The sequence below is a fragment of the Nyctibius grandis genome, chromosome 10 (assembly GCF_013368605.1).
Source record: "Nyctibius grandis isolate bNycGra1 chromosome 10, bNycGra1.pri, whole genome shotgun sequence".
Classification (NCBI taxonomy): Eukaryota; Metazoa; Chordata; class Aves; order Nyctibiiformes; family Nyctibiidae; genus Nyctibius; species Nyctibius grandis.
Window position 1 is genome coordinate 26,798,523 of NC_090667.1, and position 22,967 is coordinate 26,821,489.

Below are 22,967 nucleotides of genomic sequence, written 5' to 3' on the forward strand. Positions count from 1 at the left end.
TGGCAGCGAGGAGTCTGCTGTAATCTTTGTCTTTGTGTCCGAGTGTTACTTGTGCGAAGTGAGCCATTAGGTATCTGTGATAGCCAAGGCATTAAACTGAAAGGTCGTCTTATTATTAATTTTAGAACTATTTTCCAGTTGAGATACTGCCAGGTCTCACTGAGGTTTCAGCAGATTAGATTAGATGGTCTTGTGTATAGACCTGCTCTAAATGAATAGATAGCATCAGTCTTGGGGAAGAGGGAAAGGCAGAAAGAGAGCCCATTACTGTCGCTTGACAGCTTCATTTCAGTTCTTGCCCCCAATAAGTATAACTCGTAGAAAAGCCAAATTTTGGAATCTGAGGAGTTAAGGTTTGGTCAAACAAATCACTGTCTGTCGCTGCTTTTTTAAAAAGCCTAGAGTGACAAGGATGCCAAGCTGTGAAATATGCTAGGAAAATACAGGGTAAAATAACAGGTATACAGCTTTATCTTGGTCTGTGATAGGTTTAAAATGATAGAATATGCTGTGGCTAGCTTTCCTGGTGGCTCTTTGTGAGATCTGGATCAACGATATTGTGGTAAGAATGTTAAAATATCGATTTGTTCTTGTGGCAGGCGGGATTCCTGCATTATCTCTCTCCTCTCTGGGGACAGGCATTAACAAAGGCCTTCGGAAGTTGTTCAAGACCAGTTTGCAAACAGCTAGAATTTCTCAGTGTTTTATAAGTAGACTGTAGTGGTCTGACAATCAGTTATTGTAATTTCATGCATTTTAGGGGAAATAAACATTGTTTTTCACAGCATCCTGCTGAAACAGAATCTATTGTTTCCCTAAGCTTGTGGGTGTATGTGTGTGTTTATTTATGTGGAAGCTCTGAATCTTTTAAAACCCATATGCATGTAACTACTATTTCTTGGTGAGATACGACAAAATTATGCATGCGATAAAGAGGATCTAGCAGTGGGTGAAATTTCTTTATATCACAGATTTAGTAAAATACCTGACATTATTACTGTTGAGGAAAGTTCATCCTTATTTATGCCTTGCTGCTGTTAACGTGGAAAAGAGCAAGATTATAGTGATTACAAACTCGGATTTGTATGTAACTGTAATTGGGTTGTGATGTGGAAGGAAAGAGGAGGAGATCTCACCTAAGTTAAGTCGGCTCCAATAGTTTGTTATGCTACGCATTAGGTCTTCTTTAAACCATCGTCCCCCAGAAATGTTTGCATGTCTAGTTAGGCCAGAGAAAATCCCAGTAATTCTTACCTCTTTTTTAAGCTGCTTTTATCTGAGCTGAAAGTACCGTGCAGAAGTCCTGTGGTTTGCTGGCTTCTGTGGTTGTAGCGCCTTTTGAACCAGGCTCCGTGTCTGTTGGGCTGGCTCCTGTCTGAACACCAAGCAGGGGGGCTGCCCTGGGTCCCAGGAGTTCACAAATGGGTGGCTTCAGGCTGAGCCTCCTGCAGTGAGCCCTCACTGCCACTGACCGTTGATTTTATTCTTAGCATCCAACTTCTAAGATTTAATTCCTGTCAAGCATAGCACTGTTCTAACTTGTTTTATCTGTGTATGGGTGAAAAAGGAATATCTAAGTGATACAATTAAGACAACGTACCTAAACCTATCGATTGTGCTGTGTTACTGTGCTTGTAACTTACTGCGTTCATCTGGCACTTGTCAGGTTGCACTGGTCAAGTGCTTTACATTCTGCAAACGTAATTTAATAGAGGCAAAACTCGGTATATGTGTCCATGAACTCTTGCATTTGTCTAGAAGATTAAATTTGCTATCACATAGTATAGCTAGCATGATTTTTTTGGTGTGGAGGCTGTTAGTGTTGTCAGCTTTTGCACATCTACAGATGGGAGTGTGGCTGTCTGAGGACTGACCTGTAGCTACAGAAATCCCAGGTGTGAAACCTCACAGGGTGAGTCCAGACATGAGAATAATAAAGGCACTGTATTTATTAAGGACGTAGTCTTCCTTCATAGCCCCTCTTATTGAACCGTCATTAACTGAAAGAGTAAGATAGCAGTCAGAGGAGACTTTATCTGTACAAACTTATATCTGAATACACTGGAGCTTCGTTCCAGCAGGTCTCAGCACAACGGCTCTAGAAGCCCCTTCCGTGTAAGGTTCTCAAAATTATCTTATGCATTTATTAAATCTCAATTGATTTCAGGATGGGAAGACACAGGGAGTTGCTGCTTCTGTTTCTGTTTCTCTTGATGACTTACCCACAGAAACTGATGGTAGGTGTAATATAACTGTTTGGAGGGACACCCTTCACAGGTCAAGGTGAAGGCCACATTTAGGTCCAGGACGTATGATTACATCATGCAGTGAGAGTGTGCTCTTGGGTGGCTGTATCCCTCCAGTTCTATTCCTGTAGCAGCCACAGAAGAGGTGTTTGTGATTGAACCTCACACAGAGAGTGGTTTTCGTATGTTTTTAAGACCTTCCTCCTTTTCCACAACAGGGCTCAGCAGAACAGCTACGCGGCTTTATTTAGTATTCAGCTGGGCTTCAATTGTCAGTGAGATACTAATGGAAATTTATCGCGTGCTGAACCCAAAGTGACATATATATATGTTAAAATGCTGTGTTTTATTGCACACCTAAAAATACTTCACCGTCCTTAATTTTTGAACTTTTTTATGTAAAGTCCTCAATCATTGCTTAAAATCTGGCACTTCCGTATTAATCTTTCTCTTTTTTTAATGTAACTTTGTCTAACGAGGAAGAAAGTACAATGGAAATTTTTGATCACCAAGTTATCGAATCATTTATCTTATTTTCATTTGTCATTCAAAGCAGAATTAAGTACAGGAGCATTTCATGACGCACTGTCAAATGATGATGAAACAACTTGATACTAAGGGTCAGATAGTCACCTGCTACAAATTGGCTTTATTGCCATAATCTTAACTTCTGCTTTCTCTGTATAAGGAGATGGCCTCTTCTGTGTATTATTGATGGTTGGTTTTGAACTGAAGCTGGGACATTGAGTGAACTAGCATGAAGGTAAACACAATCTGACATGGTTTGCTTTGGAGAGCTCATCATCTCTAAAGGGTTCTGAATGCCCCCGAGAGGTAAAATGGTGTCAGGATGAGGAGACAAGTATTTTTATGCCTTTTGCTTACATCTTTTTGCTCTTGATTGTGAAAAGGCAACCTTCTGCTCTATGGAGCAACATGCTGAATTGCTCTATTCACAGACCTCTGGTGACCAGAGAATGCAAATTTCTTTCCTTCAGCTCTTTTATTAGCAGTAAGTAATGTGCAAGCAGGCGGAGTTTTAGGGAAAACATCTTTAGGGAACACGAATAAAGGCCAGCATTTTATATGAACAAGAGGTCTGCATTTTCCTGATATTCTAGAGCTTTCTGTGTTACATAAAAGCGAGTTTATCTGAAAACTCTCTCCCCAGTCATGCCTCGATTCACTGGTGTGAGTTTGGATTGAATACTCTTTCTGTTCCCTGTATTCTTCTGCTCAGCAATTCTTCCCTGGAATGACAGAGGGATGTTCTGGAGGGACAGACCAATTATTCCTAACCAGTTTTAATCCGTAGGATTATGGTATTTTCAGGAGTTCCCACTCAGCTATCCCACCCAGTTATTCTTCCTCTGATGTGTTTTAAGACAGCTTTCCCTGTGCGTCTGTGTACTAATTGTGCTTGTAAGGAACCTTTGCTGATGTCTGGAAGAACAAATTTGCATACCCTGCCTTATGAGAGCAAGTAGGAGGGGCTGCCCCTTAATTTTCTAAGGAGTTGTCTTTGTAGTCCAGCTAACAGGTGAGAAAAAAAAATGGCCTATTCCTCATCCACACGAGGACTAAAATGGAGTGCAAGATATTTATCACCATCTTTGTTACGTTTCTGAGAGATTTAATAGTCCCCAGAATTGTTCATTCCTTAAGAGCTATGTGCTATTAAACTGAGGCATTATTTAGCAATTGGTGCTGTCTCAAGAGGATAATTACTCAGAAGTATCTATTTGAAAATTCATCTACTGCTAGTTGTATAAACGTCTACAGTGCCTGAAGTATTTAAATACTGAGAGGCTTTATGATTAAAGTTACCATATTACAATATTTAACAGAATGGTGGATTTCCATTAATATTGTGTGTGCTTAGATCTAAATGCTGGTATTTTCTCAGTGACTCATGGGAATCTGCACCTGCTGATGTCAATCCCACCGAGTAAAAGAAAGTAGGTACATTGTATGTCCTGGTACATCCCTGGGTGCAGAAATGAATACAGTACAAGTCAAAAAAAGCCCCAGCTTCCCTGTGTACAGCACTGCTGGGTTTGAAGGGAACATGACAGCTGCTGAAATGACTGCTGCCCGTGCTAGACATGATGATGGAGTGCTTTGTGAAGGAGGAGAGGGAGAGTCTTCAATATTTGATCCATACCAGTGAAACTAATAGGGTCTCTCTTTAACTTCGCCAGTTAATTGCAAAGGAACTTGTATGAGTGTAAAGTCTTCAAGAAACCGAGTGAGCATTCAGGTCTTGATGAAATTTGTCAATGCACTCTAAAGTTATTACAAGGGACTGACATGTCATATGCAGACACACACACAAAGCAGGATCATATAAATCTCATTTTCTAGCTTAACTAGGTTAAAAAGAAGACTCCGAGTATGCACATATAGTAATGAACATTAAATTAGTTATTGCCACTCAAGGAAGTGTTCCCAGAGTCCTTACAGAGAGCTCTGTGAACACGTGAGCTCAGTGCTCAGCAGTAGCAAAAAGGCAAATAGGAATATTAGAAATTATTAGGAAATTAGTACAATCAACAAGAAAAATCCTTACTCCATGGTACATATCACTTAGGCAGTTCTCATTGCCCAACCTCAAAAATGCTTTGTACGTCCCAAAAACATAGAGGACCTTCAGTGATATGGAACACCTTCCATGAGACAAGAATCTAAACAGTTGTTGTGACATCCCAGCTTGGAAAAGGTGACTCAGGGCACATGATTGCAAAGGTCCGTGAAATCTCAAAGAAGTTAAATAGATGTTACTTGTTACGCTTCACGGTATAAGTAAGGGTCTGAGCCCAGAAAGACAGAAGGTGCACATTCCACAGAGAGGAACACTTTTCATGCAGTGCATCGAAGTGCATGAATTGTGGAACCCGTTGTGAAATGATCTTCTAGTGGTCAGCAGTAAATACAGGTTGGAAAGAGGATTTAACAGAGTTTTGGACAAACCAGTCAAAGGATGGTCCTTGTGCAGCTTCCAGCTTAGAAGGGCCTCTGAGGCTTGCTGGAAGCTTCAGGGGTATAGCTAAGGGGACAGTTGCTGTTTGTCCCTGTAAACACGCACTGTCTTGTTTTTACTTTCCGTTAGTGCTTGGTAGTTGAGATAGGATACAGAGCTAGATGCACCTGTGACATGAACCAAGTGTTTTGTTGAGGGCTCTTCAGGGCTGTATTAATGCAGCCTTGTGTATCAGACAACATCCACGGCAGCTCTACTCTAGACAAGACCAGTGTGTGGCATTGTTAAGAAACTCTACAGAAAGGAAGCAGATTGAAATAATCTAAAAAACATCGAGATACCTTCCAAGGTATGTGCTTGTATGAGAAGGGAATGGGGCTGGAAACTAGCAGATCAAAATTGGTGTTTTGTAAATCATTGGTGGATGTAATTAATGGATACACTTGTGCCATCTGTAGCCCTTGGCTTGTCAGTCTGTGCAAAGGAAGCTCTTGAGAGTGAAAGGGCCAGATGATGTCTTGATGAAGCGAAGGAGATAAAATTACAATGCTTGCAATTTCTCAATCTCCTGGGATCTCAGGACCCTGTAATACCAACACACCAACCACCACGTGACTGGGTGTTCTGGGAAGACAGTCGTGATCCTGAATGTGTTTTGACCTGCTCAGAGCAGCAGTGTGGGAAGCTACCGGAGCTGCCACTGGCTTCACCTAAATCTTCAACCTTTGGCGTGAGAGATACGGATGCTGTCGCTTCTTTGTGTGTCCCTTTCTTGTGCCATCTCACTTATTTTCCTCCCTCTCTCTTTCTTCCTTCTGTTTAATACAAGCCTGGCATAGTGAGCCCAGACACACTCCCTTTCACAGCACTGCTGTGATCCCGTGACCAGCGAGGCAGGGAAAAGCTGTGCCCTGTGCCACCTGACAGGAGTTACCAGGTGTTGGAGTGGCTGATAACAGCTGCTTTCATTGCCTGTTTTCCAGGGTAATGAAGTTGCAAGTATCAGTCGCAGAAGCTGCGTTATCTGTCTGTACACTTCTTTTCTTTTTGCTGTTACATTTTTTTCTGCAGAAATTAGGACTGGACTCCAGAACTAGCTCTAGACTATCTTACCTGTTTTTCTGAGGAAGAGTATTTGTCACCACGTTTAATACCATCCAAAGATTGTCCTTGTAAGAAAAACCCTTTTGCTAACAGAGATAGGGGTAAGGTGTATGGTGAAGCCTGAAGACTTGATTGTTTATATTTGAAATTCTTTATTTTTCTGTACTGTTCTTAACTTTTATCCTATATCTTTAATGAAAGGTTATGAAGATGTTCAAATCATTAGTGTTGCCATGGAGCTGAGCAGCCTGGGCCTGTGCTGTCAACTCAAACCAAGTTTGACTGTTCAGCATTACAGACAGGGTCACGTTAACACCTTAGCCTATGACTCTTCATGCTCCGTTTTATTAACATGAGTGAGCCAAGATGTTGGATGCTTTTTCCCCTGGAGTCAGACTCTGCTGCTGGAGGGCAGACTGAGGCTCTGGGTCACTGATGAATACTGTTTATGAGCAGAGTAGTTCAACTGCCTCAAGATCAAGCAGATGACGTTACAGCTGTTGGATTTGGGTCGCATTTACCACCTTTTCTCTACAGCTATGAGAGCGAGATGCATGCTTTTATTAAGTGAATATGGGGATTACTGAGTAAACACAAGACTTTCTTATCTAGGGCTCTAATTACAAACCTGCAATATTGCTGTCATAAATTGACCTGGAAGACTTCTCTTAGTGAAGCGTTAGCATTAGATGCTGAGAGCCTTTGGAGTGTGTGTGTTTGATGGGGGGATGCTGTGGAAAGGAACTAGGCATGCTGGATTAAAGAGTGAAACTAGCCAGGGTGAAGAGGAAAGCTAAGAAAAAACTGGAACAGGACATGAACCAATTATCAGAGACGACAGACCTTCACCCTCTGCAGCAAGCACTACTGCTCCTGAGGTGTCCACACAGGAGTCAGGAGGTGGTGCCTGAACCTAGTTTGAGAGGGAAAATACTGTGATACGAATATGACCTTTAAAACATGCTGCATGTGATTATTTTGTGCATCTGGTGAGAAGGACCCTATTGTTCTTTTTCTGAAATGCCCTCAGTAACAAACAGTAGCATATTAGTGATGTTCACTAGTTGAGAGATGAAATTGTTATTTTCTTGAAACTAGACGTTTTGGAATATCTTCTGGCTGTGCACCCTTGGGTGGTTGGTTATGATCAAGGGTGTATGGTTAGAGCACCATTTGCACCATGTCTTGTTAGTCTGTAGTAAGTTAACTTTAAAATTCTCTTTGAGATATCATTCTGGGTTTAATCTCCTTTCAATATTTGAGTGCAGCATATGCTCACCTGTTTCTAAACCTTTATTACAATAACAGGAATGTTTAAAGTTTAAATCAAGTCTTTAATTCTGTTCCTTGAGCCATGGTGTATTTTAAATAGGTGGTAGTATATTTGAACCATCTGGCAATACCTTGCTGACCAAGACTGAGGTTTATGCAAGTAGTTTTATCTCAGATTTGTGATTCATTATAAAAAGGTTATTAAAAGGTTAAGTAAAAGAAATATAAGTTTTATAGAACATTGGCTATAAACAGACTCTTAAAAGAATCAGTGATTTGTAGGTTAATATTTGAATTTTTAACTTCAGTACCATACTTTTAAGATATTTCAGGCTGCTTGATCCAAAGCTTACTTTATATTCTAAAGGTGTGCAATTGTTTGCTGTAATCTCAAGAGAAGATAAGCGTGACATCTGGTTCACACCTGTGGTTTTAGGGATAAGAGTGTAGGTGCTTTATGCATTATTCAGGGCACTCTGTTGAAACTGCAAGGAATTTGACTCTTTGAGGCCCTTTGTCCCTGGGTTTTTATACTTGCTTAAAGTAAACATGAAATATAGGAGTCTTCTCTCAGTAGGTATTGAATAGACTATTTATTCCAACCTGTGCCTCCTGCCAGAAGGGGAATTAGTTATGCAGGTTAATTATCAGATTTATGATAAAGACTTTACTTGTGCAACTCCCATATTTCAAAAGTTCCATTGAGGCATTTCGTGCTGTGACAGAACAACGCCAGGAGAGGTGAACGTGCTGGTAACACGTACAGCGGTGTGGTTTGGTATCGCAGGTGATGCTCTCCCTGCCCGCCCCAGCCCTGGCCCCAGGCAGCATGGGGCACACTCTCCGCATTACATGATAGGGAGAGGCTGCACCATTTTGCAGCATTTCCAGTTCCCATTCATGGTTGCAGGCACAACCCAAGTGTCTGGGGCTAGTGGAGAGAGCAGCAGCATGAGCAAGAATTCATTTGGTTGGGCGCTTCTAGAGCCAAAAACACCGACAGTCTGGAGAAAAGCCAGCAGCTGTCATACTGAAAACCAGAGCTCGTATGGTGTCTGTTACCCAGGTGAATTGTTCCAATGTGAGGTGCTGAGGCAGAAGAGGTGCTTTCAGAAATACACAGATGTGAGCCAGGGTGGAAATGTGACTCTCTGGCTTGAGACTCCTTTTTATTATTAAAATGCGGAGTAGAGGGAAGGGACGAAGCTGGCACAGAGCCCGGCTGAGCAGGGACACAACTGTGCATGCCTCCCCCAAGGAGTGTATGCTGAAAACTGTGCTGGACCAAAGCTTGCAAAATTTGGACTCAAATGCCAATCTGGTAGCACTGTTGTGTTTATCAGGAGTCCAAAGAAGTTCAACATGCTTTTCTTTCCACGTCAGTGGGCCCTTAAAAAATTGGAAGTGTTAAAGCTGAGGAGTTATTTTATTCACATTATATAGGCTGGTGCCACGAGCGAGCAGCAGAGTCAGATGCACCAGGGGAGTCTCGACACGGCATCTGTAGGCAGATACCCAGCATGTGAGCGGGGGAGGCGGCGAGAGTTAGATTTGTGTTTCTGTTTCATAGGCATGGAAGAATAACTTTGACATTTAGCAAAGGACCATTACAGAATGTGTTTGCAAACGGGTTTGCAGATGTGGCAGTGGACAAGGTTTTAACTTTAAAAGGCTACGTAATTTCTAGCACTTTAACCTTTCAGTCAATTTTGCTGCTTGCTTGAATACTTTGCTTCTTGCTGTGCTGAAGTCCAGTTCTTTTTGATTTGCTAGTGTTGATACAGAGCCATGTCCTTAACAAGCTGCTGCCATTAAGGTGGTGTATTCAGCTACTCTGTGTCTGTACACAAAGTCACTAAGACAAGAAGTTTACAAATTTCTGAACACTGCATTTCGGATGTGTGCAGACTTCACTTTCTACTCCAGTAAAACAGTCAGAAGATAAGGCTAAGCTAGAAAATTAGAGACTGAATACAGAGATATTACATGCAAGGTTTTCCAAGAGACTGGGGAATTTGGGTAGCACCCCATGGTGGGGAAGGATTTCAGTCTGAAGTATTTTCAAGAGATCCTGAGTTTTAGAAAGGATATAGTGTACTCACTCCTTGCATATTAAGCCCTTTTAAGAAACTTGAAGTAAACCCCATTAAGCAGTCGCACTGGAAAAATCCCTCTTGTGTTCAGATGGGAAGTCTGTGGCAGAATTAGTGGTGTCCCTGCAGCACAGGGCTTCCTCCAGTAATCTGCAAGTAGATACTGAGACCTCTGGTGCTGAGCACACTTCTTGCTTTATCTTTGGGATTACGATGCTGCCTTAGATAGATGTGTATTCTGCAAAATATGGGAAAGCCCCTATTGTTTTTACCCTCTATTATGAAGCCCTACAAGTAAGCTCTTCTCATGAGGTGGTTCTGCTGTAACTGCCCATATACTTCACAGTTCATAAATAAAAATAACTCTGCAAGTGTACAGCCCGGAGGATTTCACATCCCCTCGGAGACAGGAATGGCCTTTTGCCCAGCAAAATGCTTCTGAAAACGTGCCCCATCTGCTGCATGACTTTGAATCCAGAGATGCAACAAAACTATAAATATCTCAAAATTTGTTCTGAGGCATTTTGAAGATCATTAAACCTCATGGAAGATCTCGCCTTCTCCTGTTTAAAAAAAAACAAAAAAAAACAAAACAAAAAAAAACACAAAACACACACAAAGAAATCAAATAAACCACACAGGACGTTCTGAATTCCACAGTACAAAAAGAATAATTTGCGCTAAGATGAGAGCTCTCGGAGGAGTGAATACTTGTGCTAGTGCATCTTTAAAGTGAATGGTATATGATATTGTATTAATCACACATGCTAGGAAAAGTGTGCTTTTGTAGGGTTTATTTTTAAAGTGTAGCTCCTTTCTTATCCCTGAAGAGCACTGGAGTGTTTTTGCTAGGAAATCCCAGCAGTTCTCTCCATTCTGGCAGCACTTCTTGATGTTTGAGAAAGTAAATGGATTCTTGAAAGACAGCTGAAGTATGGTCAGTTTGGGTGTTTTGTAAAACTCTTGCTTCAGGAGTTTAGTTCTCCTTGTAGGAAGACCATGGGAAACCGTTGAAGATGACATCTGAAACAGTCTCTTTTGGGTTGAGTTCAGAGCTATTCTGTTCATACAGTCAGTCCATCCAGCTTATTTTTAGTTGCTGTGGCATTTGGTCCTTAGCCACTTCCTAAATTGCCTGTTTCAGTTTTTCACCCCTGCCAGCAGCTGAGCATTGCTTCTAATTTTTCCGTTTGGACAGTTTTAGAAAGCAAAGTTTACCTCTTGCTGACACAGGAGTCTCAGTGTTGTGTGTTCCCGCATGCGTGCGCTTGCTGTCCTGTTTGGAATATGCCACGGTTAGACAAAGCCACTGTGGGTGAGACTCGATAAATAAACCAAAAAGTCTCTGGATGAGTCAGTCTGGTAGCAGAGTTAAAGTGCTGGTACCAGTGTGGTATCAGTGAAAGACCCGAGCTGACCTCCAGGAGCCTGGGAAGATGCCCTTGGGTGTGTGGATGGAGTGCCTTGCAATAAGTGTCTTCACTGAGCTCCTGCGACATCAACTCTGTGTCAGATATGCGCGGTTTAGAAGTTGGTACCAGTATTAAGAGGCACCATACTGTCTCCATGAGGTACTTGTGTGACTCTTCCTTACTGCAATATCAAGCAACTGAACAACAACCCCAAAGTCTTTTTCTCCAACACCACTCCAAATGGTACTTTATTTCACGTGTTTTTCAATTGCTTGTCATTCTTCCCATTTATTTCCAATCTTACATATTTTTCTTTATAAAACATCTAGCTAAAGGAGGGATGGGCAATGACTGTAGTTTACACATGAGGAAACAAGGCCCAGAAATGGGCAGTGATTATGCAAGATAGCAGAAACTCTCTAGTAGTCTACGAAGATGAGCCTTTGCAGTCCAACATTACTGCTTCTTCTCAAATTACCAAAAGACCTGATTTGTAAGAAATACTCCTATTTCTACCCAAAAATGAGAATACTGAACTATTTGTTTCTCATTTGGTTTTATGGGTGTCTTAATCTTTTCAGGAGGGAAGGAGCTTTGCATTTTCAAGGTTTTTCTCACAGGCGTGAAGGCAACAGCCACAGTGATTTTTTAAATTGCAGTGAGAGTCCTTCTGAAATCACTACATTCCAGGTCCTTGGACTTTAAGTGAAATACTGTATGTCAGGAACTCTGTGATGGAGGGGTACAAATGAGCAATACTGTGTGGTGTAATCTTTTATCCTTTTTTATTTTTACCTTCTCCTCTCCTTGGATCTCTTCCCTCCCTTGGACATGTGGTATACATCCTTTTTACGAGCTGACTGAGCACCCTATTGTACACTTACCACCCACGTTTCCAGAAAAAGAGCCGCCTAAATTTGTGAGTCTAACAAGATGCTGTGATGTATCTGGATCCACAGGTATAATTACCACAGGCTGAAGATAATTAAACATTTTTAGAAGATGAGAAAAGGAGGAAAGGTTCAAAAAAGCCTCCTGCTCATTATGCTTCAATTCTTGTTTACATCTTGGTATTAAAGTGTTAGTATTACAATTTCCTGTGTTTGGAACGAGGTCAGATATGAAACAACACTTGTATAACAAGGAAGAGGCTCAGAAGTGAGAGGCGCTGCATGGGAAGGTAATAACCACAGCTCTATAATTCAAGGGTCTTGTGTGTTGTGAAAGAGAAGACTTACTGCTGATTTTTTGTTGGTTTTGAATGATTTATAACATTTTACTTGTGGCAGAGTGTTGCAATCTATGTTGTCATGGAAATTCTATTGAATTTATAGTTCCATTTATCCAAAACGATTTTCCAGACTTCATTTCATGGTGAATCATATGGCTGTTACTTGGAGTACAAAGCAATTGCAAAAAAAGTTTCATGTTGTGGAAAGCGTAAACACTGAAACCGTTATTTTCATATTATGGAAATACAAATGAATGCAACATACAGCTTTTTAGCATCAAATGTGCCTTCATTGTGTAATGACTCAGTGTATACACATGAGATGGATTTTCTTGTTTGGGATGGGAGCGGGCCTGAGGGTTATTTATTTCTGGCAGTAGAAATAAGGGAAGTTTCTGGCTTGCCAAGGTACTTCTCTCTTAACCTTCAGGACTTAACACTCAAGATGCTGAGTGGTATGGCCACGATCCAGCAATGCGTTGAAGCCCAGGGCACTCCGACGAACAGCATGTTGCCTCGCTGTTCCTACTGGGCTGTTACTGAACCACTCACTCACAGGTTTAAATGCTGTTTGGAGTTAGGGGCAGAATGTGCAACAACTACCAACTTTCATGCGGAAAATGACTGTGAAACTGCTTAGTCTTGACTTATAACATAGATACACCTATTGCGTTGTTTGTAGACAACAAAGCAATAATTAATGCTTACTATTAAAAAAGATTAAAGGAAAATTTATCATACTTCTAAGGCATGCGAATGTCTAGATTGAATTAAATTCTGTTATTTCACTTGTATGATCTTTACTTTTCTTGTTTCATCTCTCTCCATTTTTTTCAGCCTAGCATTGTATTCATTATAAGGTTGCAATTACTTTAGGGCAAAGACCCTGTCTGGCTCTTTGTTTTGCAATTTACCCAGCACGCTTTTAGGCACTGTAAAATACTAAGTTATGACATTCAAAATACATCTCTGTACCTGCCTAACTATGGTCAAAAATTCACTGATGAATAATAGACTAGGCAGGAAAAACAAGCCATTATGTGCTCCTGTTCAACTTTATCTTTTAAAAAGAATGCAGTATACTCTATGTGATTACATCAAGCTCTAGTAGGAGAACTGGAAAACATCACGATTCGCTCTTCCCCCCCCTCCTTCTCTAAGCAGATTTAGAAAATGTTATAAATGATAAGTTTCATTTTTTTTTAAAGAGAATATAATGAGAAGTCAAACATCAGACTTTATTGTCCCAGCGTACATCTCACACTCCAGTAAACACACAGACTATAGGACAGTTATTCTGAATTTTCAGTGCTGCAGTGAAGATTACATTATGTCTGTAGAAAAATTTTATTCCAGCCAAATGGATCACATCATCTGGTTTGCTAGAAATCTATGCACATATTTAAAGCCGAAGGAAGTTACATACGGGCTTTCAATTAAGAAAAATCATGTATGATTCATAATCTTAGCACAGAATTTGTTTTTGTGCGAGAGGTTTTAAATCCAGCTGTAAAAGTGGCTGAGAATAATTTATTCTTTCAATATAAACAGCAAAGGTGCTAATTAAGAATTAGTATATTCAGTGATTAACTCCATCGTTTAAAGCAAACATTTCAAAATTTTTGTTTCACCACTCTGCAAAGATTTGCAGTCTACCTGCGATGCCTGTGTGTTTTGCTCTTCTGAAAATACTCTCAGTCTCTAAAGCAGTACATAATAAACCACATATCTGTTGCCTCTCCATCTTGCCGCTTGATTCATCCAAAAATTGTGTGGCCTATAAAACCTTTTTTTTTTTTTTTTTTAGCTTTAAATTGCGTGGTAGTCCTTGGATTGCTGGAAGGAAATGAGCAGAAAGCTAATTCTGATGATCTTTTCCCTTCCACCAGAATTCCTGATAGTATTGAATATTCTGTGCTCCACATCTGTGACAGCACAATGAGCCTTTGTTCATTTTTTAATCTAAAGAGAAATCTGCTGTAGGAGGTTGCACAGGGTGATAGCAGCCCAATTTGAAAGTCTCAATTATTTATTTTTAAAATACTTGGCATCTGTCTATGGAAAATGTATTTGCTTGGTTTCCAGTCTCTTAGAATTGCTTTGAACTCGCTCACATCTTCTGGGATCTATCAAATGCTCATTGTGGCTTTTCTCTCATAAGCGCTGAATGAGTTTAGCCATGATAGTCTGCCTTGGATGTAAACTTTCTGTCTTTGTAGTGGGGTAATAAGAGCAAAGACATCTTGCACAGGAATGGTGATTTCTGTCTGGGCGTCTGTCTTGCCAAGCAGAGGAGGAGCATCCGAGCAGAGAGCTGGAGCCTTTTATCTGTGGATGGGTGGCGGGGAGAAGTCATTCATTTGAAGCAGTCTCAGTTTTTGCAAACCCTTCATAAAGAGGGTTGAGTCATTCAGAGGCAATTGTACTTAATAAAATCAGAACTGCTCTCTGGTGGGCAGTATTTCTCCGTAATACACATACACTTTTTGGACAGCCTGTCCTTAGAAGATCAGCATGGTGGCAGCCCAGTTTTGAGTCGAAATCTCCTAAGCAAAGAGCAGGACCTGACATTTTGCCAGCTCAGGAACACCAGATTTCCGTGGAGGTTGGAAGAACGCAGTTGAAGGAAGGTGTTTCTGTGCAGAGTATGTTGACCCTGAGGAGGAAGGGATTGACTGTCCTGTGGCATGGTGGAGGGGATTTGTAGCTGGTAGGAGCATGGAGGCAAAGGTGCTCTAGGCTGGGGAATTACTCAGGTGTTGGTTGTATGTGGTGTATTTGTTTGTGTAAGTGTTGTCAGCTGGAAAAAGGCCTGGAGTGCTTGGAAACTGCAACGGTTGGGCACTGGATCTTTCTGGACAGAAGAGACTAGAAAACATTACGTGGTTTTATAGGGTGACTGGCAATTATCTCCTGGGTTATGGCAGCGTAAGAGTTTTCTCTCTAATCCTCTGTTTTAGGGCACTTGTAACATTCTGGATTTTCCCCTTCAGTGAGATTTTTTTCAGGCTTAATCTGTGCTGTACAGCAAATCTCTCTCAAGTTTGAGTGAAAACAATTCTCTTTTTTTAGAGTGTGAAGAGTGTCAAAGCATAAAGTTTTTCCATTAAAAGCAAACTCTTGCCCTCTCCCTGCCTTGCTAAAGCTCTGTAGCTGTAGTAGTTGTTGGATGGAGAGAGTCTTCTGCAAGAAAAGTGCCTTTGTGTCACTAGGGATGGTTTGTTTCAGCTTAGCCTTATCAAAATACTGAAAATTTCAAGTTGCTCGGACACGGCATGTTTTTTTATAATAGATCTTTACAAGGTACATGCAAGCGTACTGCTGTGTTGCACATCTGAGATCAAGGAAGTCTGTGTAAGCCTTTCCCAGCCTTGTTAGTTGTAACGGGGCTAGATGTGAAGGATTTATAAATCTAGTATATTGTGCCATAGAGAACAGGACTCCTATGCCCTCTGGGACCTGTGCTGCCGGGAAGGCTCTTTGGAGCACTGTCAGCAGTGATGTGTGGAACAGAGCATGCTGACTGCAGACAGTTAGTGTCACACTATAGAAACTACAAAGAGTATTTAAGGCTTTCCCATTGCGAAGGGATTCAGAGCCTTTAAAAATATATTTGAAACCAAAAAAAATTGGAAAATAGAAGCTATTGTGAAATCACATGCAAAAACGTACAAGAAAATGATGGTGCTGAAGTCAGGCAGTGCCACGGTCCAGGTGGATGTGCAAGCTTGGATGATGCTCCGTTCTGCATTTCACAAATAACATACCATAATAAGACCCAAATTTTCTTTAGCTTAAATGCCCCTTTGTTGCTTTGTACCACTGCTTTGTATCTACCAGGCAGAGACAGAAGTCATTTATATGCAAAATGCACCATATATTGTATATACTAATTATATAATAAGGAGTAATAATGAAAATTTTCTGGCATGTTTAGGCCATGTAAGTATGCGGTGAAATTAATTTTATGGTTAACTGTCTCATTCCTGATTTGTGCATAAAGAACATTATGCCTTTCATAGAAAATACTAAATTAAATATCTACTGATAAATGCATTCAAGATTATGTATATTATGTATAAAAGAACAAAAATACATTAGATACATTTACATTTTATTGTAAATTGGGGGAAAACAGATGAGACTGTATTACGGAAGAGAACAATATGCGATCACATAATTAGAAAATTGTCATCAGTCTAATGCTCAGCGGTGTCCAGGTGCGGTTTTATGAGCAGCCTGAACCATGCAGCTTTGAGGATGTAACTTTACCATCTTCTTAACATTGTTTTTGGAGTGTATGCGTGTGCAAATTATATAATAGCAATTCCTGGGAGATTCTGCTCCTAAAACGTTCCTTCTAGCTGTATGAACACGTAAGGAAGCTACTGTATGACAGATGACGATAATTTTTCATACAAGACAGCTCCCCTTGACTTGATGGATGCAGAGAGAGGAACCACGCTCTCTGAAAAAACACCAGGGAGCAGGGGAAAATGTTTCAATGTGTATGGTAATCAAGGCAGAGTGTGGTTCTTGATTAGTCTGTGAAATTGCGCTGCTGAGACGAGGGATCTGAATTAAGCACTTTTTTACCAAAGCCCTTTGCACTGCTATCCAAAAGTGTATTGTAAAAATTAATTTCCTTAAAATGCCGTGAGCAAAATTGATCCAAAATGATTTTGGCATATGCTGAACTCACTCAGTGATACTTTTCTTCATAAACTCCTGTGAGAACTATATAGTGAAGTGTTTTATATAACACATACGTAATTTTAGAATGTATTTTAAAGGGGAGAAAAATGGAATTTGTGAGTGTTTTGTGAGCTTTTGTCTGTGCTGGCTAAATTGAAGTTTAAGCAATTCTACCTGAAAGAAATTGTTTCTAATTTCTGTATCAGTGAATGGCTGTACCTCAGTCTACATTTGTTCAAAGCACGAATTGTCAGTACCTGGAGGCACCACCAACGTTGTGAGATATTGCCAGCATCTCTGTGTGTGCTGTGAATACACTGGGAATAGGAAGGCCAAAATAGGGGAAGAAAATTGCTTTCAAATTTTATGAAGCTAGAGTGAGTGCCAGACAATTTTTTCCATTTTTCGTGAGCCATTTGGAGTATGGTCTTATTTTATCCTCCGGCTGAAAAAAGTACCTCTGCCTCTGAAGAGGCTGATCTTCATCTTGGCCTTTTCTCTATATAGTGATGTTTTATTAGATGTATAGGTACTTTGCCAGTATTATACATTACAGCCAATATATACAGTCAGAAGCCTGGGAATCAGTAAATATGAGTAAGAACATATCTGAGCAAGATAAAGGGGTATCATCTCATCTGGGAATAAACAAAATTTCAGAATATGGGAAAAAATATCTCCATTTTTGAATATGGTGGGATTTGTCATGCAGCACAATCTTGGAAAAACCCAAACAGCCCCAAATAGCCTAATTATTAATATTATTCATCCTAAAATGCCATGAAAATATCTGGTTTTGTCTCGCTTGTACTTTTTGTCGAGTAGTAATGCTTTGGAAATAAAAGTCATGAAATTTAACTGAAGTCAGGGAGAAGTCTGACCCTAACTGATAGTCCTGAATATCAGAGGCTCATAAAAATGCATTGCTACAGAGACAGACTTTTATCTTACAAATTGCTTTAGGAGTGAAGGAATAACTCTAAACGCTGAAATTCTTTTCAAAAATTCTCTATGGTTTTTGAGATAAATATGTTTAGCACATTTAACAGAGCAGGAGATGAGCCTGCAAAGAAATGAAGAGATCCTGGCAGAAAGCACAAAGTTTACCATCTAAACAGACTGGCCATACTGTTTATCCTTGGGTTTGTTATTAAAATGCATTGCATTGATTCTGCTCCCTGGTTACTGTCCCAGTAGGGCAGTCATGCTATTAATCAAGATGCTGGTTAAACAATATTGTTCAGCAGAATTCCTTTATCTCAGGTTCATAACACTGGGTTTACGTACGACGTGCATGCATTACCTCATTTGAAAGCTGTATGAATCAACACTAATGTGATTTTGTTGTTGGTTTTAATTTTTACAGATGCAGATTTACTTCTACAATCCTGATGACTTTGACAGTTTTGGAACAGCAGTTCTAGAAAACAGGGTGGTAGGAGCCATGGCCGTGTTTTTTCAAGTAAGTTTAAACAAGGGCAATATCCATAAACCAAAGCATTTGCCAAGTACTATTTAATTCATTGAATTGTTTCAAGCTTAATGGATGCATCTGTTTTCTTGTTCCCACCTGTCTAAGTGAAAGATATTTCATATTGTCTATGTGTGATTTAAAATGTAAATAAGTATATTTAGAAGCGTAATGAAAAACTTTGCATGAATTATTCTGATTTTATAGCTACTTTACAGATGCAGATTGGAGAACACATTTATCGTGGAACTTCCTTGACTCCTGAAGCACATTGCTGGGGTCCCTGGAATACTAAGAAACCAATGTGAACTGGTTCTGTTTAGAGAAAACTTAAAATTCAAACAAAGCTTGAGGGAAAATTAATCAATAAGTGTCATCAATCTTATCTGTAGCAACTTCTTCTATATTGTCATAGTAACAAGTTCTTGAACAGACCAGGTTTCCAAATGAGTGCATTTATGCATCCCCTTTTTTAAAATGCATCCTCAAGAGCGTGACTGCTTGGTTAGCTCATTTGTTGGTTCGACACGCTCGAGAGCTGCGGTGCAGGGTAGAGACGCTGCTCACGATGGCTGGCAGGTCAAGCCACGTGGCCGTGGTGTGCAGCAATGTGGGCTTTTTGTCACGTTGCATCAGAAACAGAGTTTTTCCTTTCTGACTTGAGGGTGAATTGAATGGAGTGAGCTGGAGCAACTCCATACCACCACGCTGTCGTGAGCAGAGAAGTGGCTAATGGAGATTTTGAAATATCTCAAGATGTTGCTTTTTCAAAAGAGAGGAAAGAGGAGAGGGAAGAGCAAGGGAAAATGCTGGTCCTCTGTGAGGTTTCACACTAGTTTTGACTGTGGAAGAAAATGATCTTACTGTTATCTTTGTGAAGCCAGATAAAAAAGAATATGCAAGTACCTATATGTAAATACCTCCCTTTTTCTTATGATGTTAGAGTGACAAGCCTGACTCTCCTGCTCAAATTAAGTAAGGTTGTCTTTTTCCATGTCACTGATTTTGATCAAATGCTTTGATAAGGAGGAAAGGACAGGTCCTTGTATTGCATAAATTTCTGTAACTCTGCTGACATCAGGCTAGTGGAAGTAGGCATGTTAAATTCATCGCTGTTGAATTCTGAGCACTTCTGTGTTGTTTCATGTTAGGGTAAAGTTGGTGGAGCTGCGATAATTTACAGTGGCAGAGCAGGATGATTCCCCAGACTTATTAATCTTGATGTGCTGTGGGAAGCATTGGGCAAATTGAATTTGGCCTTACAAGACAGAAGTTTAGAAACAGAACAACCAAAGGCGCTGTTACTGGATTTATACCCCAGTGAAGAGCTGCACGCTCGTGCGCGTGCCGTGTCAGAGGAGCATGTGTTATGCCATAGCGTGCAATACATGTTGTGGCATCGTCTGTCTGGAATTTCATTGCTAGATTACCCTGATGTGCCTCACATAAGCCGTGTGAAGCACTGCCTCATGTCGCACCGTTTCCTAAGTCTGTATGTGACATTTACTCCGTAATCCCTGTTTTTAGAGGATCTTAAAATTGTAGCGGGACTGTGTTTCGTATTCCCCACCTGCAAAGCCAGGTGCTGCACTTACTGCGAATCCCACTTTACACGATTCCGAGGGAGCCATTAAACTCACAAAAAATAACCTAAAATAGTCTGTAATGCTGTTAAAAAAAGCAGCTTTGATTATAAGAGACCTCAGGCTCTTTAAGACCACAACCAAGTGTTGCGATCCCCTCAGAGAAGCAGAAATCTATACTTTTCATCATTTCTAGCCCTGCAGGCCACAGGACATTAGGCTGTAAAATCTGGATGATGGTGCAGCTGGGCTCCTTTGCTCCAGGAGCCGTGAAATCTAAAGCCATTACTGGTAAACAGTCTCTGATCTCTTCCAGCGAGTGGGAGTAAGGTAATTCTTTGGCAAAGTGACCCAGGGACAACCTGTTTTGTGGCTGCAAGGAAACGGTTTTCATTTTTTGGTATTTTTTACTTGCCTTTGGGTTGAAATGATAACTCGGTGGCATGCTGTTAAACTTCTGAGCATATCAGGTCTTCCTTCTGGGTAGCTCTGCTCTGAGATGGAACGGTGCCGAGGAAGATTTGTAGAGCCCAAAGTCCCCATTCTGGAAGGGCATGTGCTGAATTCTGACCCATGTAAGTAAACTCTAAGGACCTTCAGTGTGACAGCTGCTATTTCGGCCATCATGAGGGTTTTCCAGAGTTTGTCCCATAGAGCTTGAGTTTTTGTACATAGAGTTATTTGTCGATGGTGATAATCCCTTGCAGATCCATACTGTGTTTGACCAAGGTGCCATTTCAGTTCCCTCAGCTGTGTATCATGTGCTGAAGCTGTTGAACTACGACTTGGAAAAACCTTTACAGTTTTGTTCAGAAATACTTGGTGTTCCTTTAGCCTTGCTCCCCAGGGCACCCTGCAGATAAGCTTACCATGGCTAGTATTTCGTGCAACTAATGTAAAAGCTGTCTTTTAAAACTGATTCTTAGTAACTTTTGAATGAAAAGTCCCTAAGATATCCATGGCCACATTTTGATTGGCAGCTTTGACTATTCAAGCACTAATTTTATAGTTTGCTATTTTCCAGGGCTGAAGTCCCATCTCTAACCCATTTATCTAGAACACAGCTTTAAAAAATTGTAGCCATAGAGGTCATACTTTTTTTTTACAAATACATTAGAAAAATGAATTGTGCGTGATTTTCTATGTAAATATTTTAACACAGAAATTATTGGATAGATTTGCCATTAAGTCAAGACTTGGATTTTTGCTAATGCGTTAATGCTGTGTTGGAATGAATGTGTACTGCACTGACTGAATTTATAGTCTGGCAGGTGTTTTTTGTTTGACTGATGTTCACAAATGTTCCTTTGAAAATCGGGTTCTCCAGTGAGTGAACATTATACTGAACTATATAATTATCGGTGAAACATTAAATAATTAAGAACCCTCTTTCCTCCTTTTTAAATAATTTAACTTGGACTATATAAGAATTTTCCTTATTGAATTCACTGTTTCAGGGGCAATTTCCAGGTAAAGTACATTGGTTCTGAGCTCAGATAATTGAAGCACTTGGAACTTTGTTGTAATTGCTAATTAAATTTATGCTTCTCTCATTGCTTTCATTGTAAACTCTGTTAATAAATTCTACTTCTGTTTGCATGCTGCAGGTCAGTTGACCTGACAAATAAAAAAAAATTACTAGTTAAAATCAGGAAATAATTTTTGGATATACAAACTGCTATAATTGCTCATCTCTGTATTTGATTGCGGAGAGACAGTCAGAGGGTCTGACATAAAATAGCACTGTGGGGACTCTATAGCAGGCATTCTCAATTTGCAAATGAGATGAGACAGCCCGAAATCTCTCGCTGGGCTCTGAAAGCCAATTTTTGCATTGGAGTACAAGTTGTCAAGAGAACAGGTATGTTGAGGAAAAGAGTCCCATGATACTTGGTCCCTTTTCTGACCATAGCGTTGCTTCCAAGCACCATGCTGGGGACTATTGTGCGTACAGGGGAGTGCTGCTGAAAATGCCTGCAGATTTTTTTTCTCTAGCTGTGTCTTTGGGGCAGAATGAGGTGCTTCACTGTGCAAAAAGCAAACAGCAAACAAACAAAACCTTGCACCATGCTGTGGTGTTTCCTTCAAGATCCTTTTTTATCCTCACTGAGGCCACAGCGAGTGTAACAGAGGAGCAAAGTGACTTAGGAACCTCTGATCTTTTTAGTTCAAATTATTTTAAAAGCTATTCAGCTGGAAGAAGCTGAGAAGGGGAGAAGAGAACTCCAGCCTCCTGGTGTCAGCTATAATGGTTATTAAAGCCCATAAACGTCCTTCACTGAGGGTGGGGGAATCAGTGGGGAAAATGACTTTTTTCTTAAAGTGGGAAAGAAGAGAACTCACTTGTTATTTTGGCAAAAATCCAAATCTTCTGGAGACAAACGAGATAATGCCAGTGATTTCTCTTTGGCTTCTGACAGGTTTTTCAGGAGAAAGCAATATGACCATTCCTGTCTGTATTGGGGTTACTTGGTGTTTCTCAAAGTGAAACTAGTGCTAGTGGAAGATGTTTAACTTCACATATCCGTTACCTCCCGCCAGCAGTATCCCCTTGGTCTGCAGTGAGGCCTTCTGGGTTTGCAGAAACGGTAACACTGTGGTGATGGGACCTGTCTGCAGGGCTCACTGGTTTGTGAACCTCTTCAAAGTTGCCTGTGGCTGCACGTTGACACCCATCGATCTGCTGAAACACGTAGCAGGTCCTAGTCCAGCAGGGCACTTCAGTCTCGATTTAAGTGATCCTAATTTGAATAGTTGGTGCACGTGCTTAATTTCAACCCGCATAAGGTTCAACTTGTACCTAATGACATTCTGGCTCCGGGCCTTGGTTAATTGTCAGTCTGAGCTGGTTTTGAAGCAAGCCAGGAGTGGAAGGGAAGG

General features: G+C 40.6%; 1 protein-coding gene across 1 annotated transcript in view; it reads left to right on the forward strand.

Annotated features, from left to right (window-relative positions):
* The window catches only part of PTPRG (protein tyrosine phosphatase receptor type G), a 408,111-nt gene that overhangs the window by 250,082 nt on the left and 135,062 nt on the right, over positions 1–22,967 (forward strand). Inside the window, exon 5 of the mRNA XM_068408918.1 lies at positions 18,400–18,495. Coding sequence (XP_068265019.1) covers positions 18,400–18,495 — 96 coding nt within the window. The remainder of the gene's footprint in view (positions 1–18,399; positions 18,496–22,967) is intronic.